We start from the raw sequence: 15,921 nt of genomic DNA, 5'->3' as shown, positions 1-15,921 counted from the left end.
TAAGAATGTAAAGACACTTCATTCATGTTTCCCTATTGGGCTATTCCACAAAAAGTGGTCCTATTATATGTTAATAACAAAACGAATTAATGTGAAAATTATTGTTGTTTTTAATTGCATTAAGGCTTAAATGTTTGTGAACGCATATAATTCGCACATTTCACCAATAATAGTTACTAGCATCTGCAGCGTATATGCTTCACAGACAAATGAAGTTCAAAATTGTTGTGTCAGTGTGTGCCACTGACTGTACAGATCCTACCGTCAGTATTCTGTGCTCCTGCACTACGTGACACAGTGATACCGCGAAATATCACCATATTTCTTTTCGTGTGGTAAGTGTTTACTGTTTCCTTCATCATTTGTGTTTATCCGCCCTTCTGGGAACTTTGTACCACCCCAAATGAAAAACGTTCCTGGGCCATTGGTCCCACTTTGCTTTCACCACCGTGCAGCATCCAATGGAAATTCTATTTGGGTTATTAAAACTTTGATTCTTACTCTCTCCACTGCTGATGCACATATTTGAATCTATTTGTATTTTTGTGGTAGTTGTTTTTAAAGAGATTGTGAACCACCTTAAACCAGTTATTGCTGCCGCAGTAAATAAGTGTGGAATGCCTAGCATAAACAAGTGTCTGCAGTGCTCACTTTAACTCTCTTTAAAGCATAGTTAAGAATTTGTTTCAGTACTCATGATCACATATCACATTTTTTTCCATTGAACATTATTTCAGGAAAAGGTTTTATGAGAAATGTCAATAGATGTCAACAGACAAAGAAGTATCTCATTCACAATGACCCACTGCCTACTATTAGCAACATAACAACAACTTGCGATCCTTTATCAAAAACACTCTGCACCCACAAAATGTACATGCAATGGTGGTACACTGTCTCTAGATGCAGGGTAATTGGGCCACCATTATTTTAAGGCACTTGGATGCAAATATCTACCAACAATTAAATCACCCTGTTTGTATCCTTACTGAAAAAGGGCAAGTGTGAATGCTGGTTCCAGCAAGACATGCCATGTTGCTACCAGGGTTTCGGAGCGAAGTGTGGAGCGTACTAAAGGAGCGCTCCGGAGCGACTTCGAAGCGTCAGTTCTACTCCGCTCCTCTCTCCGGAGCGGAGCGTGGTACGACAGCACTCTCATCCGGAGCGGAGTGGTTCGACTTTTTGAGTCGCACGCCCAATCCAGAGCAGAGCGTGATATAACAGCACTCCGCTCCGGAGCAGAGTGGTTTGGCTTTCTGAGACACACGCTCCGATCCAGAGTGGAGCGTGAGACAACAGCACTCCGCTCTGGAGCGTGGTGCTTTTGACAGCACGCTCCGATCCGGTTTAGAGTTTTTTTTACACAAATGCTGTAATGCAACTATGTGACTCAGTGCAATCGGCTAGATCATTGGTCTTGTGCTCGTTTCAAGAGGGGAGGAGGGTGAAACTGGTACATAGCTTGTTTGCGTGTGCTTTCGGGGTTGAGAACTTCATTCGCTGCACTGTACGTTGTGTTCGACTTATCCGTACATGGTAGAGACATCGCCAGACAGATCCAGTGTTGCCAGTTGTATTAGAATTATGCTACAGCAATTCTGGCTAGATTGTTCTCTTTTAAAAGTATTACTTGCACGTGTTGTTCTTCTCTTCACTGTCATAAAAAGAAGCCTTTAAAGGCTGTGTTCTCTTGTATCATTACATGCATATTATGTGTGCTTGTCAACGGTGATGTATGGACATTTAATGAAATTTTTAACGCCGCTCATACATGGACGTCTTCAGGATTTTTTTTTCCGGGAAGGGACAATAAAGATATTTTTCCAAGGGAGGGGGGCAGAATGAGGCAGAATTTCCTCAAAATAGTATTACTCCCTTTAAAAAAATTCTACAGTTTGAAGTTATCATGTTCCTGCAACGCCCTTTCAATAATTAACATATATTACTGTGACTGAAATGAAATTATATGCGTGAAATATGAGCTTTTTGATTGACTTTCATTTCCGGGTGGCATGGCCCCCCCTCCCTTCCGGACGTCCATGCGTATGGATAAATCATTCCAACCAGTCTCGGTTAATGGAATTATAATGTGACTAGATTTATTAAATCAATATACAAGAACAAGAAAGAAAAATCCGTAATTTTTAATTCTATGCATCATAAGCCACGAGAATCATGGAAGATCTATACTGTAATAATGAATTGAAGGAAATCATGCCAAGTTTTTATTTATAGTCTACCTGTTCAAGTAGGAATGGAAAGGTGCACAAAAAGAATTACAAAAATGTATGTAAAAGAAAACCAAGTGTTTCGATCAAGCTATTTCTATTGTAATCAACAATGACCAATTGTCATTTCAACTAAGTATAAGTTTCAATTTGTCTTTACAGGATTATTAACTTTGCCTTGCCTTTAATCGTATATTTCTCATGATCTGTAATTTTAAACAAATCCTAGATAAGTCGGCAAAAAAATAGGACACCGAAACTGTGGAAAAGAAATATACTGTGATAGAGAAACAAACACAAACCAATGACATTAAAGTGGGTCAAACCAACACCATTTGTCGTTGAGAGCTGAACTCACATCCACGAACTAGCAGAAATATTCCCATGGAATTCGTTATTCGTCTGATATTGAATACCCAATGATGCTTTCTGTTATGTAATAGACACTTATGAAGTGAATACATTATTAGGACTTTGTCAGATTTCAGTAAAGAAACAAACAAAAAACAAACAAACAAACAAACAAGCACAAACACACACACACACACACACACCACACGTGTGTAAAAGATATGAATAACAGGTTGTTAATTTGGAAATTAATTTCCAAGTTGTATTTTTATGCTCATGTGAATAGATGTAAAGGAAATGAAGTCTCTTATTGTTAAACAGAATTATAAATGTATATTTGCTTAAAGATTAATTTATCACAATATACATTGCAATTATACATTCAACATACTTGAAACAATGCCTTTTGTTATGGACTTTTGGTGGATTAAAGACTCAACAATACGCTATCAAGAATAGACCTACAGTTTAAATCCTACCTAAAGTGGGATTCGAGCCACTATGTCCATCCACCAGGTATCGATCCCAGTGCCCCTTCATTACAAGGCGATGTTGTTACCACTATGTTATCGGGGTACAGCACGCTACTTTTTTTTCAGTACACATTTATCAATTCTATCATTAACATTGTCGCGATTAGCCAAAATTCAAAGCTAAGTAACAAAAATAAAATCAAATGCCATCAGTGAGGAAGGCACGTATTGCTCGCAGCCCTGTTTTTCAAAATGAAACCATAAAATTCAGGACATGCCCCTATCCAAATAGATAATATTACATTTCGTGTTTATCACGACTTATCTGTTGACTACACATTCTTCATTACTGAAAACTTGCTTTCGCTTTGCTGTGTACAACATACTTAATACAAAAAAATATTACTTTTATACGTATACGTTTTCTGACTTTCTAGACTCAGAAAGTTAAATATAGCAACATTCCATTCGTAGTTTTTCCAAATTTTTTGCAATTTTCTTATAACCACCATGCCTATTTCCAAGTTACTGCTTACAAACTTGAAATGTTAGATATGGCAACCAGACATTTTGTAATTTTTGCAGTAGTATACGTATGTAACCATTAAATACCTATTTCAACTTCCTGCCTTTAAAATTGGGGAAAAGAATCTATATGACAACCCTGTATTTCATACTATTTAAATTCCCCTGTTCGGCTGTATACAAACAGCATTCCCATTTTTGACTTTATACCTTCATAAAATTAAACCAAATGTGGCAACTTACATTTTTGGTTAAGCCGGTTTTCAACTTTCTAGTGAGGATTTTCAAAAAGTTAGATATGTTAGTGGCCACGGTGGCTCAGTCGGTAACGCATCTGACTACCATGCTAAAGGTCCCGGGTTCGATCCCCGGCCGGTTCAAATCCGGGAACTTTTCTAACGATGGAAGCGGCCCCGGCACCCACCCAGCGTCGAATAACATGGGTACCTGGGGGAAACCCTGGGGGGTAAAGGCGGTCAGGGGCATGATGCTGATCACATCACCCCCACTCACGACCGGATCAACAAAGTGTGGGGTGTTACCCCCAGACCCCCTATACCCCCAATATGCCTTCATGGCATAGTGCTATGCACAGGGGAGCACTTTACTTTTTTTTTTTTACTTTAGATATGAAAACTCTGTATTTCAAATTAAAACGTTTCCTAATTGGCCCTGTTTACGGTAACATTAATAAGCATGATTCCGATTTTCAACCTGAATTCCAATTACTTTAAACTTTTCCCTTTCCCTACATTGAAAGTATCATACATAACCAGCGTAAAAGAAAGTTAGATATGGCAATCATGCACCAGCGAGTGTATTGCATGAACAACTGTCTGCCTGTTATCTTCCTCCGTACAAGTTGCTTCGTCTTTCCTCTACGCGCTTTTGGTTTTTAGAAGGTCGAGTGGATTCTCTGCAGTAGTTTCACCAGTGTTACTCGAACCAATATTCCGGAATAACTCACTTCTCCCGTGGCATGGACTGTAATGTCGGGCCGATATGCCGAAGTGCTTAGCCCGAACCAGAAGTTGATCCGAAATGAGTTTCAGTCGCGATGCCTGGTGGCAGGAAATGAGAGAATGGTTCCATTCTCTCAACTTATAAAACCACAGGTGCCACACCTGCTATTGAAATATATTTTCCCCAGAAGTAGTAGTAGAGTAGTAAAAGTGATAACGAAAATGTAATAATAATAATAATAATAATAATAATAATAATAATAATAATAATAATAATATCGCTCTCTTCACGAAAACAGTCCAGTGAAGATCGAAGCTTCCCCTTGCCTCCTCCACACCCCTGGCGCTCCAGCTTTGCCACACTTCTTCTACGCTTCACAGTTCGACACATTTCGCGTTGTACGTATGCAGTTGATTGTGCCTTCCCTGGTGTCTGGTGTAAGGATTATTCCTTGCTTATTGGCAACACTGTAGGTGAGTGACGTAATCTTGTCTGGACTGTTTCCGTGGCATTAGCTTTAGTAATAATCAGTTTTATAACAACAATAACAGGCGATTTTCAAATGCCGTACAAATTCCACAAACAAAATTACTAAAGTACTCGGAACCTTTGATCGTTAGTTTTCTATATACACTCGTATTATCCAACCTCGGAGCGCTCCGGAGCGAAGTGGGAAAGTTCTTAGAATATCGCTCCTCAGGAGTCGAGCGTCAGAAGGTATTGCTCCGCTCCGGAGCGGAGTGAACCGTTCCCTAAAATTTCGCTCCTCGCTCCGGACCGGAGCGAGAAATTTTCCAACTTCCTCTGCTCTGATCCGGAGCAGAGCGTGTCAAGGTAGCGCTCTGCTCCGGAGCGGAGTGAACCGTTTTCTAAAATTTCGCTCCTTGCTCCGGAGCGGAGTGGAGCGAGAAATTTTCCGATTTCCGCTGCTCCGCTCGAGCGGTAGCAGGCTAAGACATCGCTCCGCTCCGGAGCGGAGCGAACCATTTCTTAGAATCTCGCTCCTCGCTCCGGAGCGTGGGCAACAGCCGGAGCGTTGATCCGCTCCGCTCCGAAACCCTGGTTGCTACATCCATTGAGGTTATGCTCGCAAAGTTTTTTGCAAAGAGAATATATGCTAAAGTTTTATTACTTGCCAGGTCTCCGAACCTTACAAGTTCAGACTTCTTGTACAGTTATCTGAAGAAGGCAGTGTACTAAAGTAAACCAAATATGTACGGAACAGAATGCAGGCCACTGTACTTGCTATAACTTATTAAGTAAGCTGAATCAAAATTTTCAGTATTAATATCCAGAGACCTACTTTTGGGCTGAACACATTGTATTTACTGAAGAGAGGGGAACAGTTTATCCACACTAAGATTTTACTTCCCTGCTTAATATACAACCTTATGTAACAAAAAAATTTTGATACTATTATGTTAAACATTATTAGATCATATGTCAACAAGAAAAGTGTAGGACATGTTACTACATTTAATCCTAGGATTAAAATTTACTCCATGAGGCCTACCTGGACACATTAATAACCAAATAATCAGCGACATCACCAAACTTTTTCACGCCTTCAACGTAGTCTCTGACAGGATCTGAAGAAGTTTTGTTTGCTCCTAGGTTGACTCCAACGACACCTGAGAACTTGCCACTCTCTTTCAATGACTGCAACCTGCTATACACCACATCGTGCCCATCGCTGTTGAAACCATACCTGAGAATTAAAATGGTAAACAAAAATTGTATAAATATTAAGAAACCTGAACATTTTCTGGTATGTTCTAATACCTACCAAAGTTAACGCAAACAAAATAAAGTACAAGAATACATATTTAAGTGATTAGTTTCAACTTACTTGTTCTCAGACAAGAGTTATAACCTTTCCAACGATTTGATATTCGTTTTGGGATATGATGATGTTTTACAGTGTTTTTAGCTTTTTGAGAAGCGTGGGCCTTTTACACTGTTTCTGAATCGATACCACCATTTGCCGATACATATACCAATACACTGAACGGTTCCACTACTGATACTTGAATAACTCCAGTTTAAAATAACAAGTTACAATACAATAACAAGTTAGCTAGTTACAGTCACAACAACTCATCACATCACATTCTATTAATGACATTAAATAAACCCAAATTATTCTCATGTAGCATAATAGCACTTCAAAATGTCTTGTCACATATTACGCGAACTTCTTTCTAGACCCAGAGGATGCAAAAATAATAATAAGAAGTTTTTGAAATGTTGCAAGTCTTTTAAAGTGTTGCAATTACACTGAAAAATCAGTGGATTATTATAAATGTCCCTGCTGTAATTTCATATAAACAACATTCTTGTCGTTTGGGTTAACCTGGAGAAAGATGAAAAAAACAAAAATATGTACAAATACAGATATACAAGGTGTGGCAGCAAAGTAATGAGACTGGCAACACTGCACACAAACCAACAACACTGCTGCCTTCCCTTTTATATGGCAGTTAGATAAACATCTCCCGTAATCTCAGCATAAGTTTCAACCCGCTGCTGCTGCTACGTGATTGGTTGTGAGGTGCGTTATAAAAATGGACCAGTAAAATTTTGAGCAACATTGTGCCATTAAATTTTGTGTAATCTTGTCACTGTGACTTACGAAAAGTTACAAAGGGCTTATGGAGAACATTCCCTATCCAGGGCACATGGGCTTTGTAGAGGGCCGAGAAGAAGTGCAAGATGAACCTCGTGCAGGAGGACCTTCAATCTCAAGAATGGGTGACAATGTGGAAAGAGCGAGGACTCTTGAGAGGTCAGACTGTCGATTGAGATTGAGAATGATTCGTAGCGAGTTAGATTTTAATCAGTTTACTGTCAATCAGGTTTTAACCCAGAATTTGGGCATTGCATGTGGTTGGAAGCTGCACCATGATAATGCCTCACTCGGCAATCTCCGAAGCTGCACCATGATAATGCCTCACTCGGGAATCTCCATCAATTAATTTTTGGCAGAAAAAAGCATTCTTGTGGTTCCACAGCCACCATAGTCCCTGTAACTTCTTTCTATTCTCCAGGCTCAAAAACTACTTGAAAGGACATCATTTTGGCACTTTGGATAACATCCAGAAGAGCATAACCAAGGAGCTGAAAGGCATTCCAGCAAAAGTCTTCCAACACTGCTATAAACAATGGTAACAAAACCTCCGTCAGTGTATAGCTGCTCAGGGGAACTATTTCCAAGGTGATAAACTAGATGTATAAAAATACATAAATTTCATGGTTAAAAAAAATGCCATACTTGTATAATAATAATGATCATTTGGCCAGCTCTGTTTATGCCCTGCTGTAAATTATTCTCTGTCATTTGCAATAAAAACAAGTCTCTGCAGTGACGGAATCGGCCAGGAGTGGCACAAAAGACTTACACAGAAGGGTAATAATCCTCACCCCTCCCTCCCCAAAGTGACATTCATCCCTATCTCAAGAACTCCGGAAGCATGATGATATTGCTGGTTTTCAAAAAGTCCACGTTCTTACCCCACGAGATTATGAGCAAAAACTGGCAATGAATGGTTTATTTTATTTCCACATAGAGTTGACCACCAGGCAGTTACATGCCTTCGGGTGCAGCACTTGTCCTCCCTTTGATCGTGTCATCTGATTCCCAGGAGGATACAGAATTTCTCTGAAATCTACATGGAACTTCCTGTATTGGACCCTCAAGTCACAAGGAAGGGTGAACGAATCTTTGAAGAGGACAAATCTTGACAAAATGCATTGTTTCTCTTGGCCGTTCTCCTAGATGCTCAAGATCATTGGTATCAAATCAGCCCTAGTTGTGTTTGTCCTGTGCAGATATGTTTAAAACTTGATCTTTAACTTTTCTCAAGGGGCGCTTTATATCCCTTTCTTATTTTTTTATTTTAAGGTAAGGGTTGTAAATAACGGCATTTTCTCCCATATACTTAGAAGGGTGCAAAATGGAGATACATGCCAAAGCACCCAAAAATTTCAAATCAATCAATCAACTTACTTTCTTCATAATTGGTTCTGGCATTTATATATTTTTTAAACATGCTAATTCCTCTGTTTCAGTCTTCATCAAGTGAAATAACAGATGTATATGTTGCTGGGATGGTCACGGGCTGGTTTTGATTCTTGTTTTTTCCTACTTTTGTTTACTTATTTATTTAGTTTGTAAATCTTACATCTAGACTGTGATATTACAAACCTTTTGTCAAAACAATAAAGCATGGAAATAAAAACGTACGTGTATGTTATTTATTATATTTCTGGTCCAAGTACAGAATTGGTGCCTATTTTCCCCTGCATGTTTGTTTCGGCTATTATTTGTTAGTAAAATATTTGTATTTGCATTTCTGTTGTCTTATGTTGCATTTCTGCTATTTTTGTCATAAAAACACGAAAATGATGTACCAAATTACATAGTAGGTAATGGGCTTGTTTATAAGAAAACTAGAAATGAGAGTCAACCACATAAAATTGATGTTCCTGAGGGAATCAGGAAAGACGTTCCACATCCACACTGATTGTAAGCACCATCATCATCCTTTGCCGTTTCCTGCCTCTGACTGGGTCGGCATAGAAGTCAAGCCTCTCCATTTTTTCCTGGTCTTTCACCACTCCTCTTTTTCCATGGTGTTCCAATCTTCTCCTGACATTCTCTGCTATCTGCTCTTTCCACCGACATCTTGATCTCCCCCTTGGTCTTATTCGAACTCTATGTGTATTGTAAGCTCTTACCGGTAGTCTCTCTGCATCCATCCTCTTCACGTGTCCGAACCATCTCATCTGTGCCTGATCTATCCTGTCCTGAAGTTTCACCAACCCCACTGACTGTCAGGACCTCCTCATTCCTTATTCTATCCCTTCTTGTCTTCTCTAATATAGTCCTTAAAAATTTCATCCCCACTGCCTGAATCTTTCTTTTGTCTCTCTATCATTGTCCAAGTCTCTGCTCCATATGTAATTATTGGCACATAGTATGTGTTATATATAGAAGCATGCTTATTTTGTTTTTGACGAAAACACGAAATGTGAAATAACACATTGTAATGTTAATTTTTCATGTTTCTGAAACGTGTGAGGTGCATTTTCCTACCCTGTTTTGTCACGAAATGATGCGAAATGAACTGCAACATGCGAAATAAGACTCTTAAACACGAATTTTACCGTTTATATACAGATGTGACACTTTCTGAAGTCTGAAGTATCCTGTGAGTTATGCAATTCACGGAAAAATTATTAATTCTGATGTAAATATTTCAGGAGCAAAAATGGACCCCTTTATACAGGAATAAACTTAATATTCTGGTAATAATTTAATGTGCTATTAGAAGGGATATGTTTATTTTGTGCAATAGTACAGGTTTTAAATCAAATTTGGGATTACACTCACATTTTTAAAACCAAATTGTCATTTTATATACCGCTTTTTCACTGCTATAACAGCGAAATTTCATTTCATTTACAGCTTTTGAACCCGAAATTGACTTGGTTTTTGTACCGAAATGTTGCTTTTCATTTACCAAAAATATGTGCCTCTAGTTATATATTACCTTCTTGCATTTCATAGGTACATCCCTGTTCCATATTAATCTTCGAATGCTTTTATATAGTCCACCACCCCTTTGTCCTCTTATGTTTACCTCATCTATTCTTCCACATCTCTCAATTATGCTTCCTAGATATTTGAAGCTCTCCACTACCCTCACCTTTTCCGTGTCCATCTTTATTCTTGGTTCATTTCTGTCTCTGTTTCTTGTTGTTATTAGCACCTCACTCTTTTCTGCGCTGTTTCATTCCTGCTCTTCTGACTTCCTTATTCCAACTATCAAGCTGTCTCTGTACTTCTTCTTCCCTGTCCCCCCATATTACTAAGTCATCAGTAAACAACAGGGCCTTCATCTCTAACTCTCCTATCTTCTTCCCCACCTCTTCGTTAATTGGATCAATTGTAATTATGAAGAGCAGTATTCATTACTATATTGAACCACTCCGGTCTCTTCATAGAGCTCTGGTTGGCCATGTATGTGCTCTGCACTCTACACACTATATCTTCCTAGACTCCTTTCTCTCTTCCAAATCCTTATGTCCATTGTCCATGCTATCATATGCCTTTTCTATATCTAGGAATACCATAATCAAATCATTTCCATACTCATAGTGCTTTTCCTGCATTTGCCTTATGGTAAATATCAGGTCTACTGTTGATCTGCCTCTTCTAAATCCATACTGTTCCTCTCTCATGTTCAGCTCTTGTTACTTACCTTATTCATTTCTCTAATATTGTCTCATACACCTTTGCTGAGTGGCACATTAATGTTATTCCCTGTAGTTTTTACATTCCTTTCTGTCCCCCTGCTTGAATATGCGAACTGTTAGTGCCTTTGGCACTTCTCTCTCTTGTCACACTGTTTTCAACACTCTGTACAGTCACTGCACACCAATCACTCCTGCACCTAGTACCATTTCCACTGGCACTTCATCTACTCCAGCTGCTCTACCTCTCTTCATTCTCTTCAGTGCTTCCTCCACTTCTTTCCATGTGAGATTCATTTTCTCCTTCATGTTTTTCTTTTTCCTTTAGAACTTCTCTCTCTTGCCACACTGTTCTGATTGTAAGCATGTACTTTTATTTTTTGACAGCAACATATATATTTGAGCTTCTAATGTAGGTTAAAAAAAAAAACACCTAATTAACCAATTGAATATTTACCTATTTATGATAGCTTGGTCCTCCTGCAATCGAAACACCCTTGGCTTCTCATTTCCTAACTGAGGTTCTGGGGTAACAGACCCTATCTCCACAAATCCAAACCCTACTCTGCCTAAGGCTTCCACGGCCTCTCCATGTTTATCAAAACCAGCAGCAATTCCTATGGGGTTCTTGAAGTCTAGGTTCCACACGCGAGTTTTCTGAAATTACGATAAATAGAAATAATCATAATGATCCTGATCCTGCAGAGGACGATACTTTGATATTTAAATGATTTAAAATTAGAAATTGAGATCTGGAACAATTACATTATGATTCTGAAGTAAGACTTCAAGCTTTCCTGGCGACAAATGATGAATCTATTCTTCATTCATTCATTATGATTCTATTATTTTTATAAATTAGAATCTTTGTTTTTTGTTCACATTTCTCAATTTTTTCTGTAACATCAAACTTCAGTGGCTGTTACTTGCCTGAATGGCCGAACCCAATGATCAACATAGGGAGAATTAGTTGATGCAAGCAACAATAGGTGGCAGTGCGATGGATAGGCGGAAAGTAAATTGATTGATGAAATTAGAGGAGACAGAAAGTGATTATATTAAACAAAACAAATGAAAGATAATGAGTACAGATTAAACCATTGTAAATATAGGATAAGAAATATAATAGAGGAATTATGATGACTAATGAAAGACTCATGGATTAGACATATAGGAGAGTAAAGAAGTCAAGATGTCGATTCAAATCAGTGTCTTTTATCTCTGGCGAGGAGGAACGCCTTGTTAGGTTTTTGGTTGTTTCCCCTTGGTGGCGCTTTATTGATATTTGTCGCCCCAAAGCATTGCGATTGCGCTAGCTGACTTTAGTTGCACTGGGCCATAGATAGCGCTCTTACATTAGCGATCCTGGGTTGTCATTTTGGTTGTTATTTAGGTGGCGCTATATCCAGATTTGTCACCCCAAAATACATCTGAGTTTTGTTAGCCAAATTCAGGCTTCAGGCCGAACAAAAGGGGGAAACGCTCAGGGAAAAGAGTTCTAGAGAAGAACAGAAGAAATATTTAATTGAGCTACAAAAGAATAGAAGAAATAATTAATCAATAGAAGAAATAGATGATCCCTTCTACAGAAGAATAGAAGAAATAGATGATCCTTCTATAAAAGAAAAGAAGAAATAGATGATCCTTATATAGAAGAAAAGAAGAAATAGATGATCCTTTCTACTTAAGAATAGTAGAAATATTTAACCATTGTACACTGCCCTCCAGCAATTAAGCAACAACAAGAAAATGTGAGGTAAAAGAGAAAACAGTTGGAGAAAAGAGAAGAAGAGTATTGGGCACGCTGAAAGAAAGCAACGAATGCATTAGGGATCATATCCCGTATTAGTGTCAGACAACGGTCACTTTCTTTACAAATAAAATATGTACACCCTCTGGCCTTGTGTTTGATTCTATTGGATGTTCACCATTTGTTGCTTAATTTATGGAGAGCAGTGTACATAAGAAATAGATGATCCTTCTATAGAAGAAAAGAAGAAATAGATGATCCTTATATAGAAGAAAAAAAGAAATAGATGATCCTTTCTACATAAGAATAGTATAAATATTTAACCATTGTACAGAAGAATAGAAGAAATAGTTAATCCTGTTATAGAAGAAGTTAACCTTTCCCAAAGAAGAAGAAGTTAACCACTCCACAGAAGGAAGAAGAAGAAGTCATCCCTTTTTCTAGAAGAAGAATATAATTTTGTATTGAGAATTTAAGCATATAATATTTGTAATTGTGGAGGTTTCAGAATATATATTCTCATTCTTATATTCATTGGCATATATCTCTGCTTTCTGATTTACATTCCAAAGAAAAGAACCCATAACCCTCGAGATTAGCTCTGGTATACAGAAGCTGTGCTCTCACAACGTGGGGCAACACAAAGGACGAGGCTTAAAGTGGCGACCAACGTTGCGGCATAGAGAATTGCGAATCAGAAAGCAAAGAGAGCGAAAGCTAAAAATGGAGAAAGAAAATAAAGTTGAGGATGAGAACAGAGAAGCTACAATGAAGGAACTAGAAGAAATAAAGGAAATATTTAACTGCTGTGGAGAAGAAGGAAATAAGGAAGACATTATTCTGTGTAGCTCATGCAAAGAGATGAAGCATTGGATGTGTGAGGGGATAAGAAAGGAAAAATACATAGGACTAAGTGAAAGAGGAGAAGGTTACACATGCAGGAGCTGCAAGAAAGAAAGACTAAAAGAAAAAGAAGAAAAAATGAAGGAAAAACAAAGGAAGACAGAAGAGATGAACTTGATTGAAATGTTCCAGAAGTTATCGATCCAGATAGATGAAAGTAATAGGAAGGTAGAAGAGAAGTTAGAAGAAACTAATAGGAAGGTGGAAGAGAACAATAGAAAGGTAGAAGAGAGTAATGGAGAAGTGAAAGAAAAGCTAGAAGAAAATAATATGAAGATCGATGAAAACAATAGGAGATTAGAAGAAAGATTTGATAAAAGGTTCAACAAAAGTAATAAAAAAACTGATGGATATGATAGAAGAGGGAAGAAGTGAAAGTAAAGAAATGTATGCACGAATAGCTAACGCATGCGAGGAAAATAGGAAATTTGTGGAAAAGGAGATAGATGAGGCAAAGTTGATGATTGATGATAAAAGTCTAGAGATACTTCTATAGAACAAAAGAAGAAGAAATAAATGATCCTTTCTACATAAGAATAGTAGAAATATTTAACCATTGTACAGAAGAAATAATGATCCTTATATAGAAGAAAGGAGAAATAATGATCCTTATATAGAAGAAAGGAGAAATAATGATCCTTTCTACATAAGAATAGTAGAAATATTTAACCATTGTACAGAAGAAATAGATGATCCTTATATAGAAGAAAGAAGAAATAATGATCCTTTCTACATAAGAATAGTAGAAATATTTAACCATTGTACAGAAGAATAGAGGAAATAGATGATCCTTATATAGAAGAAAAGAAGAAATAGATGATCTTTTCTACATAAGAATAGTAGAAATATTTAACCACTGTACAGAAGAAATAGATGATCCTTATATAGAAGAAAAAAGAAATAGATGATCCTTTCTACATAAGAATAGTAGAAATATTTAACCATTGTACAGAAGAATAGAAGGATTAGATGATCCTTCTATAGAAGAAAAGAAGAAATAGGTGATCCTTTCTAATAAGAATAGTAGAAATATTTAACCATTGCACAGAAGAATAGAAGAAATAGTTAATCCTGTCATAGAAGAAGAAGAAGTTAACCTTTCCCAAAGAAGAAGTTGACCACTCCATAAAAGGAAGAAGAAGAAGCCAACCCTTTTTCCTAGAAGAATATAATTTTAAGCATATAATATTTGTAATTGTGAAGGTTTCAGAATATATATTCTCATTCTTATATCCATTGGCATATATCTCTGCTTTCTGATTTACATTCCAAAGAAAATAACCCATAACCCTCGAGATTAGCCGTGGTATACAGAAGCTGTGCTCTCACAACGTGGGGGCAACACGAAGGACGTGGTATGGCCTTGAGAAAGAAAACATATTTGTCTTTCACGACATTGCAGACTCGTAGCCAGGCAGGGGTCGTCAGCCCCCCCGGCACTGTCATCAGCCCCCCTTGACATTAGATAAAACTATTTTATATAATTTGTATGCAGTGAAAAGTGAAAATTTAGACAGCTCACAACTTTAAGGAAAAATACACAAACATGGAACAGCAGCTATTACTATTATATTCGCTCAACTTGTTTATGAGCTGAAGTCTAAGTAGCTGCAAGTATTTAGAAGATTATCTGGACTTAATAAGTTCTTTCATGCGGGAGCTTCTTTATCTGTACCTTCAGTGCCCCTGTTGCGGCCTCCATTTAGACAGAAATCTGTGACTTTGATGTCAATAATCCACATTCCTTCCGCATCTGCATCTAAGGTCAACGGTTCCTAAGTTTTGGGAACAAAGATGAGTTTCATTGCTTCAGCCAGACGTGGAATGTACTGTAGGCACTGTGATTGAATATTGTGCATTTTTTTTGTGTGATATAAATAATGCATCTAAAGCAGTATGTAAGTGTGTAAGGGATGATTTCAGTACTAACACTTCAAGAGATATTTTAAAAGATGTAGAAAAATGTAGTATTTGTGTGATATTTATAAATGTTATGTGACGTAATGACCCCTCCCCCACACATAATTTACCTTCATTTAATACTGTTAATTTTTTTTAAAAATGAAATTGGTTTACAAAGCCCCCCTTGATAACCCGTGAGCCCCCACCCCTGGAGATCAATTCTAGCTACGGGCCTGCAACATTGGCAATCAATTATTGGAGAGCTCCAGACTGTAAGCAAGCGCTTTTTTAATTCTTCTGGTATCCATACTTGGAACAATGTGCACATTTAGCAAATTCTCCCATAAAACTTAAAAATTGCAAAGACATTTACTTTTTATCATACCATTAGAAGTCACTGTAAAATTTATAATTTCTAGCATTAAATAGTTTTCCTGCTGATTTAGAAAAACAGGTATCTTTCATTTTGTGAGCATGTTCATGTTGCCAGCTCTCTGTGCTGTGGTTTAGAATGAGAAGTGAACATTTTGCAAGTAACCACTGGGAATACTGAACAGAACAATGCCTGTAA

At 37.6% G+C, this 15,921-nt stretch overlaps 1 protein-coding gene across 5 annotated transcripts in view; it reads right to left on the bottom strand.

Moving 5' to 3' along the window:
- Dhod (dihydroorotate dehydrogenase 2) overlaps positions 1–15,921 on the bottom strand; it is a 56,415-nt gene that overhangs the window by 24,312 nt on the left and 16,182 nt on the right. For all 5 annotated transcript variants that reach the window (XM_083118706.1, XM_083118708.1, XM_083118710.1 and 2 more), the window contains exons 4-5: positions 11,253–11,452; positions 6,054–6,248 (exon numbers count right to left, since the gene is read on the bottom strand). In XM_083118706.1, the coding sequence (XP_082974832.1) occupies positions 6,054–6,248; positions 11,253–11,452 (395 nt within the window). The remainder of the gene's footprint in view (positions 1–6,053; positions 6,249–11,252; positions 11,453–15,921) is intronic.

This window comes from Lepisma saccharinum, chromosome 3, assembly GCF_977018435.1.
Source record: "Lepisma saccharinum chromosome 3, izLepSacc3.1, whole genome shotgun sequence".
Taxonomy (NCBI): domain Eukaryota; kingdom Metazoa; phylum Arthropoda; class Insecta; order Zygentoma; family Lepismatidae; genus Lepisma; species Lepisma saccharinum.
Note: the sequence above shows the minus strand (reverse complement) of the source record. Positions and strands in the feature narration are given on the sequence as shown.